Source organism: Lasioglossum baleicum, chromosome 15 (genome assembly GCF_051020765.1).
Source record: "Lasioglossum baleicum chromosome 15, iyLasBale1, whole genome shotgun sequence".
NCBI classification, from domain to species: Eukaryota; Metazoa; Arthropoda; class Insecta; order Hymenoptera; family Halictidae; genus Lasioglossum; species Lasioglossum baleicum.
Window position 1 is genome coordinate 12061936 of NC_134943.1, and position 19301 is coordinate 12081236.

Consider the following 19301-nt stretch of genomic DNA (forward strand, 5'->3'; position numbering starts at 1 on the left):
GAAACGAGGAAGCGATTATTAGCGGACTGTTCGCTGCGGAACGAGCGGAACGGTGGCGGTTCTAGCATGGTCACTTCTCCGGTCAATAGACCGGTGTGTGCAGGCGATAATCCTGCGCCGAGGAGACAAAAGGGATTATACAGAGAGTAGTTACTCACGGGTGGAAGGGTAACTGCCTGAAGACGACACCGGGAGGCTGAAACCTGAGCGCGGGTAGTTCGACATCGACGTCATGGATCGACAAGTTATGCATGGTCGGGACAACCGACTCCATGGCCGACTGCCTGCTGTGCTGAGTGTTGTCCTCGTTGCTATGCTCGGCGGCGCCTCTTCTGATATTGTTGAAGTGTTGTCTGTTCGGATCGACGAACTCGATAGCGGTGCTGTTACCGTACACGTCGATGATAGCCCACAATGGGCCGCGGGTCTCCACGCCGCTGAAGAATAATCCTTTCTCCTCGCCATTGACGCCGAAATGCACATCGCCGGCCGACGTGACATAGTAAAACAGAACCGTGTCCCTTTCGGCTAACCTCTCGGCCAAAGCCTTCGCCCAGTAACCGGGTTTGTTCGTCAGGTCCGGACAAGCGTACCTTGGCAGACCGTTCCTGAGGTTGATCGGGTCGTTGCTCGTGAAACCGAACCGTATTACTCCGCTCCAGTTGTCCGAGATCTCGAGGAATTTGATGCAGACCTGCGCCAGAGAGAAACATCATTAATATCTAGTCCTCTGTCGCCTGTATCCCGGCTCGTCAATTTAATGAGAAATTCATTCAGACGACCGAAACATGCTACGCCGAAGATACAGCACTAGTTTCATTAGATTTGGCTTTCAATAGTTCAAGATCAATATTGATTCGCTTATTACTAAATTTTTTCTTTCCGATATCTTTCTTGACTTGCTTCCCCAAGACCGATCTTTTCGGTCAGCTTTATTGGACACGCTTAATAACGGGGACTTAATTTGGAGTTTGAAAGCGAAAGAAGGTAAAAAAATAATAGAGGAGATTAATGGCTGGAGAGCAGAACATTCTTTTCAAGTTTCCAGCGAGGAATTGAAAGACTATGTATCAAAGAGGACACACGCCTGGACGGTGCTCCTCGTAAGGCCCCCTCCGTCCGTGGCCTACAAATTGACCATGAGAATTCTTCCGATGGGGACTCGAGCTACCTAAACACACTGACCTCGCGTTCCCAGAACTCCTTAGCTGAAATCTAAAAGTCTCGTAGACCTGACACCTGCTAACCTCGCCACTTATGATTATAATTAAAATTAAAAGTTTCTCTAACTGCATTGCTAATCCATTTTAATCAAGGGAGCAATGATAACACTTTTTATTCGGAATTGAATCACAATTTGTTCTTATCCTTCTCAATTGAGAGGACAGTTTTTCGTTCGCAGTTGCGCAATCTGAGATGAAGTGAGAAATTGCGAGGGGACTAATCGACGATGTGAAGCGAGTCGAGCGTATCGGGAACTTCGAAGAGATTTGCATCGAACGATCGGTCGGAATCGCGAGGAATGACGGGATTTCGAGACAGAAGAGAATTTCCAACGATCACACGAGAGCCCCGCAACGAGACACCGGCACACCAGTGTCACGCGAATATTGATCGCGCCGTTGCATAATTTCAGCCCGGTGCGGTGGTCTATGGGTGTCGATTCAGAGTCGACGTCGAGGAATTAAATCAATCCTCATATTTCTATAATCTCTCTCCTCGTGCAAAAGGCTGTTCTCGCTCTATCAAGTTTGGCCACTTTATAAATCGCGAGACGAAACGTGACGGAAATCTCGAAGGCGATAGTCAACGGTGGGGAGACGGGTTGCGTAATTGTATCGGGTTCACGTCGAACAATGTTCCTTTTCGTAGAACGGAATGTCTTTACCGTGGCTTTGTCTTTTGGAACAGCTGTTTTTACGGCCGGTTGCCGGCTACGGAACGTCGGACCGACACGAATGGGCGATTCGCCGACGATTCTCGCAAGAACGAAACTCGCCGAGGAAACTGTTCTCTCATTAACCATTCTTCTCATCCCCAAACAAAACAAATTACAACTTACATTCATTCTCACATCCACGCAATCTTAGGCGTCTGTACATTTTTGTCATAAATCGTATAAAACCTGCAGTCGGTTCGTCACTGCAAGGTTCATAAAAGTACAATTGCAATTGACCTAGAAAGATCGTATTTGATATTCTCGTGAAATCTCTACGATTGCGACACATGAATTCCGACGAAAAAGAGAATTCGAAAATCTCGAGAAGTAATTATTTCGAATACCAGTATTCCCACGCGTAGAAAGTGTACACAAACATCCGCGTTAATTGCCTATCATGACCATCATCTGTTGAATATGCGAACGGCTGGGGAACACCCACAAACAATTATCGAATGCTTGCGAAAATGATTTACAGACTAGTATACAGGCTTTAGACAGCAAAACAAACGCAGTTGCATTCGCAGAAAGTCCTGGAGCCATTGCAGAAGACAATCTAAAGGTCGGAGAGGTTATGTTTTGCTAGACCATGCCGATCATGCCAATGCACAGCCAATACTGATCGATCGGGATCGTTCGTCGCGGATGATGAAAATCTGATCCCAAGGTGTTTAGTGAAATCCACGAGGAACCTTCGGATGCCTCGCCCACGCTCTCTCGACAATTCTCTATCGAAGAGAGAGGACAGAGAGAGAGAGAGAGAGGGAGAGAGACAAGATGAAAGGAGAGCGGCACACGCCAGTTGCTACGCAGTCTATCCGCGGACGAGTAAGTTGGATATGGACAGCGGTTGTCGGTCGACGAAACGATACGTACGCTAAACCGTCGACCCACGTGAACGAGATGGCTGGCCTCTTCAGGGTCGGCCACGGTTTACTAGACAGGGAATGCAAATGACGGCGGCGGCGGCGGCGTCGTCGAGTGGAACAAGAGTCACCCGATTCTCACAATTAAGCGCCGCTCTAGCGTATACGATTTGCCAGGCGACAGGCGGGAAACGAGGAAACGCGGAAAAATGCGAGGGGTTTTTTGCGACGGTCTCTCCAGCAGCGCTTTCCATCGGCGACAAAATAACCAGCTACTTCGAGCCGATTAATTATTCTGACGCGATCGGGAATTCGTGCTCACAGCCCGATCCGGTCTTTTTACAGAACACCTCTCTCTTTTTCCGAAATCGGTGGGAAACAGAGAATTCTACTTCTTGCCTCTACCCCCCATGGCTATTTTTATATGTTGTTTTTATTATATTGCGTGGGCATAAAAAATTGAATGTACTTGTTAACCCCTTGGCCTACGATTTATTTTACGGTTTCAGTGATTAGAACTTTCTTTTTAGTCGAGGTGCTAAAAAAACGAGTTCATGGAGTGCATGTTCTCCAATGACTATACATTAACAAAACCAAAGTAGAATTTCATCTCGGTTTAAAGGAAATTGATAACATATACATATACAGAGTGAGTCACCTAACGTTGCAACCTCAAATATCTTTGTTGTTTTTAAAGCCTAAGTATGAAGTCTACAAATAAGGGGCTTCGAAAATTAGTGAGTGATTAACGAGTAGATTGCGGATTTTTAACAGTTAATGGAAAATAATAATGTTCTGTGTCTGTTGTATGGACTAGGAGCTACTTAGAAAGTTTACACGTGCATGGATAATTATAGTCGATGAACTCCTAATGAAAGGGACTATCGTTGTAGGTGTTTAAGAAAAGGGTGCTTCCATTTTAAAAAATGAAGCTGACCTTGATATCTCTAAAAGGATCACATAAAACCAAAAATACTTTTGGTATCATGTGAGCCCACTGAAGCCCATTCAATTTTGTCCTTCAGACATTGGACGTATCTTTAAAAACAACAAAGATGTTTGAGGTGGCAACGTTAGGTAACTCACCCTGTATATATTTATTAGATTCTCTTCTGAATCTTTTCATCGCGAGTCTGACACGATATTGTAGGGCAAGGGGTTAATGAATCTGGTATGGATAATCGAATGTACCTTTTCACCGACTCGAACAGGTCTCGCACTGAACGTGACACCCTTGCAGAAGCTCTCGTGTCTTCTGGCGATGGTCCCGCCATTGCAGAGTCTGATATTGTCACCATGAACTTGATGGAACGTCAATGGTGGTAAGTTGTTGGTACCTGCACTGGATGATCTTGGTGCTGTAAACATTCAAAAAGAGCCACACGTTAATATATGTATATTCGAGAATTACCTAGACCAAGGAGACACAATCAGACAATTTTTATAGATTCTGATACATTGATAAACTTCGGAAAATATTATTTGCTGTTCTGGATCGAATGCAAAGTTTTAACAGGGCAAAAATCAATTATGCAATCCGTATCAGACTTTCTACGCTCTGTTACCTTCGTTTTCGATGCAATCTAAGAAATATGAATTATTTAAAGCATGACTGACTAAAACCCATTTCATACCGAGAGGGTCCGCTTCTAGGAATCGAAAATAGGATCCGAGGGACCAGGTCAATTCAGAGACCAAGCTTTAAATCAAATTACCCAATTTCCAGCCAAAATTCCTGGTCGATTATAATTAACGCTCGATTGACGACTATTTATTCATTACTAGACTGCGGATCTTTATGCAAAAGAAAAAATGTTTCCATTGATTGCAAGACACAGGAGCCAAACAAAAATTTCTTCCTTTAATTGTCTTATTAAGCTGAAATGAATAAACTGATGTCCTTAAATTTTCGTAATTCGTCCATTGCTTTAAACTGCGCATGTTTATTTTTGTCATAAATGTATAAAATCCGCAGTCTATGCATTGCAACCTTTAAATGAAATTATAAGGATAAAATGGTTAATTCCATCTTAAGATGGTCTAAGTTGGTTTTTGTTTTTAAATAAAAATCGAGCAATATTCGGAGAGGCATTTTTAGTTGCAGGTTGTTCGGTTTCGCAGGATAACGATTATGATTTATGCGACTGTTTTAGGATGAGGGGAAATCCTCTGACTCAGTGCACGATCCCGTCTCTGAGTCAGACACAGATTCGGTTGTTTTGGGAACGTAAACGGAGTCTTTGGGTCACGGATGAAAACTCGTGGAAGGAAAGTACCTCGCGGCCGGGAAATTCCTCCGAGTCAGCCGCGAAACAAAAGCCGCGAAAGAGAAGGAGAGGGATGCAAGAAGACGGTTATCTATGCAAGGCGGATAGAGAGAGAGAGAGAAAGATGGAGAAAGGAAAGATGGAATTCGATCGAGAAACTGAAATGCAAAACCACCTCTCGAAGCAGCTCGAGCGTTTCCACTTCGGTATTTCATAACTGCAACTTGCCGGGCCGGAATGCGGGAATACTGCCAGGATATTCCCAGGGCGCAATCGGGATCTGTGTGCGACGAGGATACCATGCTGGATTTTCAACCCTCGATTTTTACCAGACAATTAATCCCCTTTGTTGTTTTAAACAGATCAGGACTTGGAGAACAATCGTCCTTTCAGAAGCTCGTCCTTTCAACCTTTATTTTAAGGGTGACTCAAAATGATTTTATTTATCGATGTTCTTTAATTAATGAAGCTGGTTTAATATGTGGGTGTAACGGTCGAGGAAGTGGACAACTCTTAATTAGGTCTGTGGCGTGTCGGAGATAATGTTTTATCTATTTCCTCTAATATGTAAATATATAATTAAACGAAAGATTATGAATTGATAATGATGCAAAGTAAATAACACGATTCTATTTAAAATAATGCGATAATAAGATATCCTTTAAATAAATGTTTTTAATAAAACTATTAACCAAACTATTGCTCAATATTTCAACCCTACAATCACAACGTAAATTAGAAGAAAACAAATCTAAAAAAGAAAGACACAAGGTATCAACTCAAAAGAACACTATCACTGTCAATCACGAGGAGGAGGACGATTCAAGAAAACTTTGTAACCGACCCAGTCGATAGCACGTGGGAACCAGGTTTACTGAAAAGTGTCACAATTTACGAATAGAGAATCTATGTGTAAGAACGAAGAAAGAGGAAACGATCGAACAGAACAGAAAAGAAAGGAAATCGCGAAAAGCTCTGCCTCAGGTTCACAACCGTCACTCGCGACAGTCCAGTTCCGACTGACTATCGATATGCGAGGCCGGTGGTGGTATCGCAGTCGATATCGTACGTGCGCCACGCACCGGAAACCGCACATTCGGTGGCGGAAGCGGCCGCAACAGAAGGCGCGTCGCGTTCCGAGGCGAGTACGCTTTCTCCGCGAGCGGATGCGCCCCGAAACCGCCTTGAACAATGCCCGACAACAGGAAGCAACTCGATAGCGAGGTCGTCCGAGACTTCTGCAGGCTTCGGCCATTTCCTTTTGGCTCGCGATTGGCAGAACTGCGTGCAACGACTTTTCCCAAGCCGACGAAACACGAATTCAACTCGACTCCCTTCTACAAATGATCACGCCAGAACCTTTCTCAGCGAATATTTGAGGAGTTCTTATAATAATTTAATTTTAAGCTTAATTCCAGAGTAGATTCCTTTCACCATTTTAAATCTCACCCGGTTACCTACTTATCGTAATCGTAAATTTATCATCAACACATAAGACCCGCAATCCAGTTACATCACACGCAGCAAAGTAAAATTGAAAGACCGGTTTCTGCTAGGAACATGAATGAATTTCCAGTTTTATCAAAAGATCGACCCGTTTTCCCGTTTCCGGTGCAGATCCGAAATGGCCGAGCGGCGCGCGTGAGAAAGAAACAGCCTAATTTTCATTCGAGCCGCGATTAATCGGCTAACGAGCCGAAACCGCGTTGGCTCTCGCGAGCGTCGTCGATCAGCCAAGGCAGTCACGATCTATGGATCGTTGTGGAAAAATCCACGCGCACGATAGGTTTCTCACGGTCCGGCTAAGGCGCGTATTACGAACCAGTCGACCGCGATTGTAATTTTTAATCCATCCGTCACCCTGACCGAGCGATTTCGTTTTTTCGCGGGAACGTACCGTTAGCGCCACGCGCTCTCTCTCGATCTGTTAGCAAAGAATACTTCGAAGGGAATCCTTGTCGGTCCGAAGGGATTGTAATAACCGCGCGGAACGATCGCGTGCACTCTTTGGACCGCGTCGAACCACTTCTTCCGTTTTTTCCCGTCGTCGAAGGCTCCGTTTCGTGGGATATCGAATATCGGTCAGCTTCGATGAGAAACGTCGATTTCGTTTTCAGCCGATTCCTCTTAAACTTCCGTTGCCCCTTTCTTCCGCTAATTGCGCTGCCATTCTCACCGAGGTTCTTTCTCGCAGGTCCCGCGGATTTCGTTTACGACTTCTTCGGCCCTTTGCAATCATTTAATTTCTTCTCCTATCGCGCCGTATAATTTCGCCCCTTTGTTGCACCATGATTTTTCTTTCGGCGAAACGTCTCCGTGGCCGTGTCATTTCGAACAGTTCGAAATTCTGGCTCGAGAGACGTTACCCGTTTACGATTTCCGACGAAAAAACCAGAAATCCGGACGACTCGCTTCCGGTTAATAAAGAATCCATTGTTTCAAACATTCGCGCGGTGTCCCACGAGTCTTAATTTCATAGATCCCTATCTGTTTGTGTCGCGTCGGGGAACACAATGGCGTACAGTTAATTTTAATTATGCATACGATCGATCTTCTCTCTCTCTCTCTCTCTCTCTCTCTCTCTCTCTCTCCTCGAGATAGAAACGAGTCCTCGATTTTTACCTTCGACAGAAATTCGTCTTTAGCCACTTCCGGCTAATGACCATTTCACAGCGGAGTCACGATCGTTCAATTTTGCCTGCCTGCTCGACCGAATCGCGCGGATTTACCAATAAAGAAAAGTCGTTTTTGCTCGGGAATTGCGTCACCGGCTTTGTGGCCGCTTGACTATTCCGTTCATGAGTCACGGGACTGCGATTTAAAGTCGGGCTAATAGTACACCTGACGCAGGAGCGCTGGAAGCGCTTCGATAATTTTGAACGAACGTTAATGCAAATGTGTTTTTCTGTGTTCCATGATTTGGTGAACTCGAGGAACGTGTAAAAACGCCGCGGCATAGCGGTGAATCGTAGGGGCAGGACGATTCCCATCGCGTCGTCGAGCGGGGATCTTGAAAATCGCAATCGTCAGAGGTCGGCGCCGATTCGGCCTCCGTAATGACGCGTCTCGGAGATGATTTTCTGGCGGAGGAACCACCCCCGTCGCCGGCAGATGGCAATCGCCAGGGGTAAATGGAATCACGGTTCGTTTGATGAGACAACGAACGAGAACGGCGTAGCGCAACGGTACACATCGGGAGATTCCCACGGTGAATCGCGCGGGATTATGAACCACGCCGAGGAAACCGCGTCGAGGAAATGCGCCTCGGCGTGGATAATCGCCAGAGGACTTCCAAGGATCACTTCGTCACAGGTCTGAGGAACGATCGAGCATAGATCGAGAAATCAACCGAACCGTTCGAACTGCTAATCGAGAACTTCTAATTTTTCTATGCTTTTCAAGGAGGCAAGAAAATCGAACATTTTTCCCCATTTTGTGCAAATCTAAATGATCGAATGAATGTTAACGATACAATTATGTAAATTAGATTGGATTGTTCAACGTAATAAGGAAGTGAAGCAGTAGCGAGGCACTGCCGAATCAAACGATCGTAAATCGGCGGCGAAATTGGATCGTCGATCAGCTGGCGGCTCGAGGAAGCCGCTTTGACGATGGAGCGCCGAGGTCGCGATCGATCATCGCGTATCTGCCCTCTCGACCTCGACACTATCGATCCCGATGATCGACGCGGGAACGCGAACACCGTAAATAAGCATTACACACGCCTAGCCAGCGATTAATGTATCACTTTATAAGCAACCGGCAACAAATCTCGAGAGAAAAACAAATGAGAAAAAAATTCTCGAGATACAAGATACGAGGTGTATGAATGGTGAGATCGATGTAACTGGTGAGAACGTTAAATGGAAGTTAATTGCACGGATTGCGGTCGGACCGAGTTACAAACCGAAACCGCAGTGGCGGTTTTCTATCGACTTCGCGTTACTCTTTTTGCTAAAAAAGAAAGCGTTCCCGACGAGGAAACAGAAAATCATTCTCTCGCTTATTTTTTTGCATCGTCGCTTAATTTACTTGCTATTCTTTCAATAAAATGGTGCAGGTTCTTTCTGAATCTGTTCTCGAAATTTTCAAACTTTTCAGCAATTGCTGCGGCGATCTTTGTGGATGACGTGAACCGAGTGAAACACGAATCGCCGTGATTACACGCACCGTTCGATCCACGATAATCGACAACACGAGCAGCCAACCCTTCGCGCTCGGATTTTCTCGGTTGATTCGCGCTTTGCATCAGCGCGCTTTGCATCGTGACCCTGAAAAAAACAGCGATTCCCTCGCGGCCCTTCGCAATAAAAACAAATTTTTCCCGCCTGCTTCCCCCGCTCGGCGAACGTGTTCACTCTTGGATGAAATTGAACTCGCGCCCCGGAAACCGGTTGCCGCGGATCTGCCTCGACACGCGCGCCACTTTTCTCGAACGTCAGGCGAAAGAGAAGCGTAAACAGGACGCTGAGGAGAGGAAACGGTACCCCCGAGAACCCTTCAGAGAATTGCGTAAGGTAAGGGTTGGGATCTCCAGGGGAGGTTCAAGTGAGCTGTCTCTTCGTGTTTGCGATGGACGTGATCGATTTCAGAATTTAGAGATTTTCTTCAGCCAGAAAATATTCTTGCGCGTGAATTATCTAAATTTGATTAGTAAATCGAAAACTTGGATGTTCCATCGAGTAGTTCAGACTCCTCGAAGCTCGGTGCACCGTTCGTAACCGAGAAAAAGACATTCAGCAGGTGAAAGTGAGCAAGAAAGCATAACAAAGACACGCTTGCCTGTTCGTTTACTGGACCGTAATTAATGCGAGACGATTAACCGTGTGATAGGTGTGCATTACGGTGATGCACAACATCTTGAACGTTCCACTGGACTACAAACGAAACGTTTAGCGAGAGTCAACCCCCCGTTAAACTTCATCGTCTGTGCAGTGTTGTTATTTCTTCGAGTCTCAAAATCTAACCATGATACACGCGTTGTGGAATAAGACGTTTGAGGAATAGAAAAATTTGCAAGATACAGTTGGTCAGCCAACAGAATTTAATTATCGTTCGGATCGGGTCCAATAAATAAAGAGACCCCGATCTTCAAAGGTGTTGCTCATCGTCTCCGCATTCGCAGAAGCCGAGAGTCGGCCGTTTGCATATTCATCCAGTGGAATACTGGGAACGAGTTTTCTCTCCACGGACAACGATTTTCATTTCGGTTGCGTTTATACGATTCTCTCGTGGAACTGTTTCCTAGGAACAGAAACACGTCTCCTCTCGACGCGGGTTTTAATCGCTCGCGGGTTGCTAGGCGGCGCGGCGGATCGATCGTGCACGTAAATCGCGACTCTCAATGAGAGCCACGCTAGTAATTGGTCTATGCCCGCGCCTATGTTGCCATTCGCCAGTTCATCTCGTGGGAAACTCGTGACACACATTTGCACGGAAGTGTACCTCTCGGCGAAGCTCGGATCCTTGCATCTGACGCGCACACAGACACACAGCACCGCGAGAAGATCCTGCGATCTATCCGATGGAGTGCTACCGGCTACGTCTCGGAGACTACCCGTGTTATCTTTATCCACTGTCTTCTAATTGCGACACTTCGCGCCGCGTTAACGAGTCTCGTAAACACCCGGGAACGCGTTCGACACGAGAAGGAAACAATCTATGGTCTGGTGACGATTTTCTTTCGATCGTGACCAGAGATGTTGTTGCTGATCGTATTCTGTCGATCAAAACTGAACACAGGACCACAGGATTTGAAAGATCAGCTTTGTACTCTTCATATAAAGTGTGATAGACAGACAGCGGATCTTTTTTTATGCAAAATAAACAATAGTAATTGTATGTAATTTTTTATTCAAATATTCTGAATGTCAATTATTAATTTACCACAACATCTACATGGTATACAAGCACAAGTGAAGTGGCTATCTCTGTGTTCTGATTGGCTATCGTTCGATGTGCGTCGTTCCTTTGTTCTGACGTTTGGTTTCAGTTTAACCTCTACCGACATGGTGTTAATCAGTTTTTTCAAAAGTTCGATCATTGAATTTATATAATTCGTTTACACATAGCAAGTATGTAAAAGTTGAAAATGGTCCACATTTAGATCGAAACGTCGAGAACAATATAAATTGCAAAATTGCTTAGCGAGTAAGATTTGATCGAAACTGTGGCGCCGAAATCATTAAATTGTTTATTTGTTCACCTACTGTTTGAAAACCTGTAGATTATAATGGTAACAAAATGGAATGTTATTTGGGCTTCAAGGGAATTAATGTGGAACAGGCAAGACGGCTAACGAAAATAGCAGAGTTTCTCTGTCCAGCTAGAAACTGTTAATCGCCGTGTTACGATCTCGAAAGTCTCCGAGGCGTTCCGGCGGTCTGCGGCAGGGACGTTTTTGCGGAGGTGCCAAAAACGGCGACGCTTTCTACTCCAGCATAATGGGGAATGTCTAAACGAGAATAATTTCGGGATTGCAGAAATATTTTGAGCCTGAATAAACGAGGAAACGTGGGCGAAACGACACGTGCGGAGATGATCGCGCGAGTAGGCAGGTCCGTTTAAGAGTCCCGCTAAAAACCTAACAAGGCGAGATGTACAACGTTCGCGAGGAGAACGCACCGCGTTGTTTTCGACCGCGGCTCGGTATAATAACGCCGCGTAGCCGGCAACCTTCCGATTATCAGCGAAGCGAAGTGAAAGTAATTTGTTGCACGGGGCGTCATTGTAACAATGCGGGGCCGCCTCCGCGATGTGAACGCGATGTCCTTTGCACGGTGTAAATAAACGGAGCCTTGACCGAGCTGTTCGCCTAACCCGGGCCCATTCACATCGATGATTCCCGCGGCGGCTGATCGCAGAAAATTGCGAATACAGGCCTGTAAATTGTGCTCGATTGGCGCATCCTTCTGTCTCCCCCCCCCCCTCCCGGAGTTCGCCGAACCTCTTTCTTCCCCTAAAGAAAATTGTGCTGATAGGAAAAACGCTTCGTTAAACGCCACTTAGTACTCATTGTTTATCGGCGGACCCCCCCGACCGGGTACTCTTAGATCTCCATTGAACGAGGATCAATCCAATCAACGGAAGATTGAGTAATTAAACGGGAGACCGATTTGTGATTTATTACGCGTTCGCGATGAGGTACCGCTAGTCAAAGGCCAACACACATTCCACGCTCAATTTCTCCAGCCAGACAGTCGCTTCTCTTATTCTCGTGCTTCTCCGTTTTCGCGACCCTCCGTTTGCTACATACCCTGATTGCACGAAACCGCGGTGTCTCTTGGCCGGTACCTCTATTCTTCTGGACTTTGTCAGAATGTTCGTTAATTTCAGGATGAAGTACACTTTGCTTCTCGGGAAAGTCCTGCGGTCGGCTTCTCTGAAAATGGGGTTCTCGTTCCTCGAGGATTCAAGGTTGCCAGTAAACGTCCGCAGAGAAAGCTTCGAAGATCCTAAGACGTGCCCGGACGAAGCTCCTTCGAGCTGTACCAGAATATCAATCCTCTAATCACCCGCAAATAACTGACTCGAGCTAGCTACCAGAAGGGAAGGCCTTCGAGTTCAAGGTTCGCTTGGGTCGCGGTAGTTAAACGTCCGAGTATAATGGGATTTTTCCGATGGCAACAGCTGTCGGACGATCCCAGTTCCGGGAATTTCGTGTTAATCGAATGTTCTACTCGGACAGAAAGAAAGAGTAAGAGGAACACCGTGGGTCGCGTGCTGTCTCGGATGCGCCGTTTTCAACGAGGCGGGCGTTGCGACCCGGTCGGATCAAGCACTCCAGGTACTGTTAAGCAGCACTGCCACGCCGAAGGAAGTTCCAGTAATGTTCTTCTCTTCGTGCACGGTGTGTTCCGTGTGTACAGGAACGTACACAGAGCCAGGAGGGGCCTTGTTCCCACGCCCGACGCCGTGATCTTTGCCGAGCTACTTAGTCCTCTAGTAGAAGGAGCATCTCTCTTTCTGCCTCTCTCTTCTGCTATCTCCTTTCCTCTTCTCTTTCTCTATGTATTCATCTCTGTTCGTTGCTATTCCTGACTCACCTTTCGGTGAGTCTCTCTTTTTCATTCACTCTCTCTCTCTCCAGCTATCCTCGACCAGTAAGACCTCTCTCCGAGCTACTCTTCTGTCGCTATCCTGAAACCGGAGGATACCTCTTTCTCGCTCCTCGACGACTATGTGGGTTACGTAAGGTGGCAATGCGCGAGCCTCGCGGCACGTTCGAGTAATAATAACGCGTACGAGGAGCAGCGAACCGGTGAACGGGAATAGAAGCACGGAGAAAGAGGGAGAGAGAGATTAACTGAGAACCTAACTGGAGAGAGCAAGGGAGGACGATGGGGGAGATTTTGAAGAGCAGGAAGTCTGGTTTCAACCCTTCTGGCGGTGTCGTTACGAGGGGCGCGGCAGAAATAGCAGGATTTTAGTCGTTATCTCGGGTATTTTTAAATGGATCGTTGATCGTGTATTAGAAATTCTTTCCCGATGGATTTTAATCGGGAATTTCAATGGTCGACTGAATGACGTTGAAACCGTCCCGAAAGAAATTGATGTTCAGGTGTGGTCGCTGAAGGGTCAACAAAAATTGCAAGTTCGTTTTCCTGGAGCTCGGGGCGACGCGGTGGCAGGGTAAAATGCTAATGCGAAGTAGGTGCGAGCGAAGTATACGTAGTGCGACCAGAAGCCAATCTTCCTCGCGCAAATCGTCCGACGAACCGGAGAGACTTCAACGCTCGCCTAAGCGATGATCTTGCGGCGCAGTATCGGGGAAGAGCAGAGAGAAGATAGGAGGAGCAGCACGCGGTTATAGTAATTAGAGTGAGACGGTACGGAACGAGGACGGAGAAGGATTGTTGCGTGCACGTGAAGCGGAATCACAAACAATCGGCGTATTAAGGGAACGTCCACACGCGAATGTAAATACGCGCGGAATGATTAGGAACGTGGCGTGGGGGTCTTCGAACTTGACGGAATCGCAGGAATGCCGGGAAAATCGATACGAACCCGTGGCGCTACGATCAATGTAATCTCGAATCGCGAACGGCGAAACCGCCTACCTGATAACGGGTCATTAGGTTTGCACGGTCAAAGATGATTTTATCGGCGAGGCCCGAGCGCAATCACGCTTCTTCCATTTTCGAAATAATACATCGAGCATAACTCGAACCCTACGGCTGGATACTTCGAGTCGAGAATCCCGTTGAAACGAACCGAAACTAAGAGAGAAACTCGCGGGAGCGTCATTAATTATCTAATACAGTTATCAACGGCGATATCGGAACGTTGATTAGAGCGGAATGAAAATCGCGAGGGAACGGCGAAATTCTATTCCTCGAACGTGGCGAACGTTAATAGCGTGCCGGAAGAAAACCAGCGACCATAAAACTGTGAACGTCAGCGTGCTCTACTTTTTAATGGAACATTCGACGGGATCCAGTTCACGAGTAATTGTTCGTTTACGAATCGCTAATTCTAATCCTGCTGATCCGCGGAATTTCTGCTGATACGCGAATACAGTCTTTCCTAGCATAGTGTTACTGCCTTGGGGGTATGGAGGCTCGGAAAGCGTAGAGGTACTACGTTCCTTGATGTTTGCCGAACATAGAGAACGCAAATGGGAAAGTTTTTAATTTTTAAATAAGTCTAAACACGGCATTATTTGGAACCATATTCACCGATTTAAAGCGTGAGCGTAACTTGCTATGATATAGGTAAATATGATTGTAAAAGTATAAAAAATATATTAGTAAAAGTTCTGGAAAGAGTAAAAACAAAGCTGTGCTCTGCGCGGCCATCTTGTCCACCGCCGATCCGCCAACCATTATCGAAATTTTTAAGCTACGACCCTCGAGACCCCTGCGAACGCATCTTCGTAATGCAACAAATGTTCGAACAGAGAAGTGTTTCCCGATCGGGGACCTTCATCGAAAATCCGCCCCCTCAGGAGACACCGCAACCCCCAAGTTGCAACACAGGACGCGACAAGTGCATATTCCCATCGCGGCACTTTTAATGCGGCCACCATCGCTGGCCAAGGAACAATCGGATTAACGAAGTTAAACGATAGGGTGGCAAGGAGACCACGCAACCCCTGCGTCCACCCTCTGTTGCGAATTGAATCGCGCATCTGTCGCGTTTCGCACGTACAGGATCGCGGAGGAGTTTGCGGGGGTGGTTTTTCTACGAGAAGGAAAACAAGAGGCTTTGCGGCGGGGGCCTGCCTGGAAGATTAACTACCCCGGGAGAAGACCATAAGGGTGGTTTGTGATCGGTAAACAACGGTGACACGTGGTTTTTCTGTTGAGTTATGGGGTCCCGTTCTTTTCGAGCTTATCAACGCTGGATGTTCGACCAGACGAGTGTTGGCTTGTTCTCTTTCAACTTTTGGGGTTTGCTACCCTCTTGAAAATATATCGAAACAGTGATTTGAAAATTGGGTAACTGTGTCTTGTGTTCGGAAAATTCATTCGGACAAACATTCGTTTGAAGATAGTCGGATCTATTTTCATCAGAGGTCTATTTGATTAGTATTATCGATAAGATTGGTCTTCCCTCCAAAGAGATAATGTAACGAGATAGTATTGCGACAACAATCGCCAGTGTCGTTTTATCGTTGACGATACATATTGGAGTCGTTTAAGATTAGGAATCGTTGGTCGATTCCGAGGTTCCGGTGAATCATTTCAATTGGAATTGAAAGGCGCAGGATGGTGTAATGCTGAACGTAAACGCCGGGCAAACAACACGTAATGTGTCGCGAACGATGAGTCACGGGGCGCGTTAATGAAATTCCACTTCCTCAAACGACAAAGAAACGCGTGTCTCGCCTGTTGTGGCGAAGTGTCCGTGCCTTGTGCGTTAATTTCACAAACGACCCGGCCAACGGACACTGCTAACAGTTGTACAATTATATGAAAAGGTCTCCAAATTCCCCCAGCAAATCCAACCGTTTCGCTCCGCATAGAATCGAAAAAGTGGCTGGCTAATATTTCTGTCTTTACTCCATATTTGTATACGAATCATTATAAATAATGTTACTGGAAAACGAAATATTTACACATGTACAGATATACATTTCTTATCATCAACATAAACTGTAACGAATAGACAGCGGACATTTATGTAAAATAAAAATTGTCTACCCTGCATTGCAACAAAGTGGAGTGAGAGAGAAGTTTATTTTTATTCAAAAATATTTTTAATAAAACAGTAGTTTCAAATTCTTCTAATGTTTCCACTGTTTTAATTAATAAATGCATAAAATCCGCTGTCTGGTGATAAACTATGAAACGTGATAAAAGAAAACATTTTTAAATTATAACAAAAGAAAAACAAACAATAGTAGCAACATATACAGTAACGTACTGTATGTACACCCGAATATTCCAAAAAATAATAAATTAACTACGTTTATTATCAACAAGAATTATATGGCAAAAAATTAACAAAAACATTATAAAATTTTCTATTATCAAAGACGATATAATATTTACATTATCAGAGAGATGATATATCATAATGAAAATCATGTTGAACAAAAGACGTTGAACGTGTACCCAGCCCATAGGCGCGGGCGCGCAGAGTTTGAATTTGAATCTGGTGGCGCGTCACGTGACACGGCCAACCGTCCCCTGTATTTATAAACGGTTGCGCGATGACACATGTGCAGCAGAACGGTAAAACTGCTATGAAATCTTAGCGGGAGGGCTGTGTCGGCCGCCGCGGGTGAGAAACACCATAAAACAAAAAAACCAGATGAATATATTCAGTATACTCACCCAAACCATTTGCCAAGAGCCTGAGTCGCGCCACTCTGGTGGCCCTATTGATGGTGAACGGTCTTCTCGGCCGTTGACAAGACAGAGACAAAGCCATATCGATACAATAGGCTCGAACCTCACCAGAATTGAAAAGAAACCCGGCGAACCGAAAACCTTTCACGGACCTCCGAAACCTCCGGAACAAACTTTCCAAACAATCTCTACGAAATCTCTCGAGCCACTACCTTAATCAAATCACTATTTAGACTGCGGATATTATGCACGGATCAAACAAAATCAATAGATGGAATACAACATTTTCTTCTTGTTTCTTCCTATCGACTTGGAAAAGATCCGCGGTCTACAAATGCACTCTATCTCGAATATTCAACGGTCGTTAACTATCCTAACCTAAAAACCGCGTTCTAAAATTGAATTGCTGAATAAAAATTTCCCGACACTGTTTTCCCGCATTAATACCCAATCAGAGCGTTCTACGTAATTCAAAACACTTTCCTAAGACCGTGATTCTTTGAATATAATTATTTGTTAAACACGTTATCCGCGGGCTAGTTTGAATAATTTCAATCGAAGAATTTCGAAACAACCGCGGTAACTATTGGTGCATTCGATCTGTATAAATTTGAAACGTTTCTATGCGGGCTATTCTGAATAACTTCAATCGAAGAATCTCGAAAGAAAGATCTCTTTGAATTCTTATTATTATATATTAAATACGAGTAATGAGTATATACGAACTAGTACGCGGCCCGCGTATAACGTGTTGAAATATTTGTCAGACTTACTTGCGATCAACCTCATCCTATTCAATATCGGAAGTATCGAAATCTTCGAATAGCTCGGATCTCGAAGAGGTGTTTTCAAAGGGGAAGATGGCGCTGCGTGGCCGGAAGAAAGAAGGAAGCGGCACGCGACAGTCCCATGGCTGTCACTTGTGATTTCTCAATCAAGAGATCGTTTAGAAAATTCTATTGAAAAACGGGTGAAACAACGATTCACGCGGAGAGTCCCGTGAAAAGGCGGGCAGCTTGAACCACGCCGCTACAACGACTGGCTTCGTTGCAGAAGCAAACTCCCCATCTGCTGTGTTATTCGTAACTGCCCCAACTCCCTGCTGTCATTACGCGGCAGTGTGTGTGCGAGCACGCCCTCGTCCGTGTGCGTCCCTGTGCTCGCTGGCTCGCTCTCACATATACACTGCGAACCGATTCGTGCGTGCCGGCAGACGGACGTTCTAACCTCTCGAAGCGGAAAGGTTGCGGTGAATCGGAACGCTTGTATCTTGAGGATATATCTCACCTTGCGAGAACAGGAACCCACTGATAAGGTATTTTATCAACTTCCATGGAATAGGAGATTCCTTTTTACAAGAAAAATGTATTACGGAACGATAAGCTTTGGCACGAGCCAAGGATGAACTTGTACAATGTTTATGCATGTAGATAACGGTTTTGAGAACGCTTTCGTCCCACTCGAATTCTGACGACTTATCGAATGTAAACATTTCCACGATGCTGCGGCGGATATCGATAATGTCGCTCTCTATGGTAATATTGATTAGTTGTAAACTTTATAATATAGTTTCGGTAGACTTTGTTAATGCAATGCAACGAATTGTCAAAACACCTTTGTCTAATAAATATGTAATTTTGTTTTTAGGTGCTACTCTGCTTTATTGGTGGAATTCCAAGATCGATCAGACCTGCAGTCATGTATTACTTTTAACATTTTTTAATTACAAAAATTACAAAAATTAGTTGCAAAAAACATTAAATTCAATATTACAAGTGTAAACAAAGGTGTCGTCCACACTAGTAAATATTTATTTCGAAAGCGAGTAACTGAGGTATAATGAATTGGGTTACAACAGGATTTTTTTATTGTATTAAAAAGATTAATCTTGATCTCCTTAGCTGGTAGGCTAAATATGTTTAGTTAAAGTTTTTTTTATGAACTAATGTTTCTGTAGAACATTGTAGGATAATTGTTGCAGCAGTCAGCCATCAAGGATTGTTAGTATCAGTATACTATTTCCTAAATGTTTTATAATTAAGAGGCTCGAAAGAACTGACACATATTCTTTGAAATGTTTAGTTGCTGTTGCCATTGTTCGACAAGAACCGATGTTGCTAGCAAGAGGCTGGTTCAGGGGCCAGGTTTCGAGACATTCTTGACCCAAATCGAGACTTTTCAAAAACCGATCTTGCCAGGCAATCGCAAGCGTAGATATTACGAGGCTCGTGTGCAAGTAAAGGCATGTATGTCGCAGCTGCAGCTGCCTGCAAGAGCGGAACACTGGGCTTTGGGGATGGCAACGGTTGTGCACCACCTGGCCTCAGGAAGCCCAGCACCGGGCCTCGGCATTGGCGTAGACTTTGCTCGAGACGAACGACCGGAAAAAAAGGGGAGCGAAGGGAGGAGAGCACAATAGAGACCGACTTTCGAA

At 45.2% G+C, this 19301-nt stretch overlaps 2 protein-coding genes across 6 annotated transcripts in view; one reads left to right on the forward strand and one right to left on the reverse strand.

Annotated features, from left to right (window-relative positions):
• The window catches only part of Neur (E3 ubiquitin-protein ligase neur), a 93500-nt gene that overhangs the window by 5653 nt on the left and 68546 nt on the right, over nucleotides 1-19301 (reverse strand). For 2 of the 5 annotated variants that reach the window (XM_076439813.1, XM_076439810.1), the window contains exons 2-3: nucleotides 3997-4163; nucleotides 159-694 (exon numbers count right to left, since the gene is read on the reverse strand). In XM_076439813.1, the coding sequence (XP_076295928.1) occupies nucleotides 159-694; nucleotides 3997-4163 (703 nt within the window). The other 3 variants (XM_076439814.1, XM_076439812.1, XM_076439811.1) reach the window with 3 other exon arrangements.
• On the forward strand, nucleotides 17728-19286 carry LOC143216537 (uncharacterized). Its single transcript, XM_076439686.1, is given in 5 exon segments — nucleotides 17728-17761; nucleotides 17875-17907; nucleotides 17910-18023; nucleotides 19092-19198; nucleotides 19200-19286. Coding segments are annotated over 5 exon segments (375 nt in total).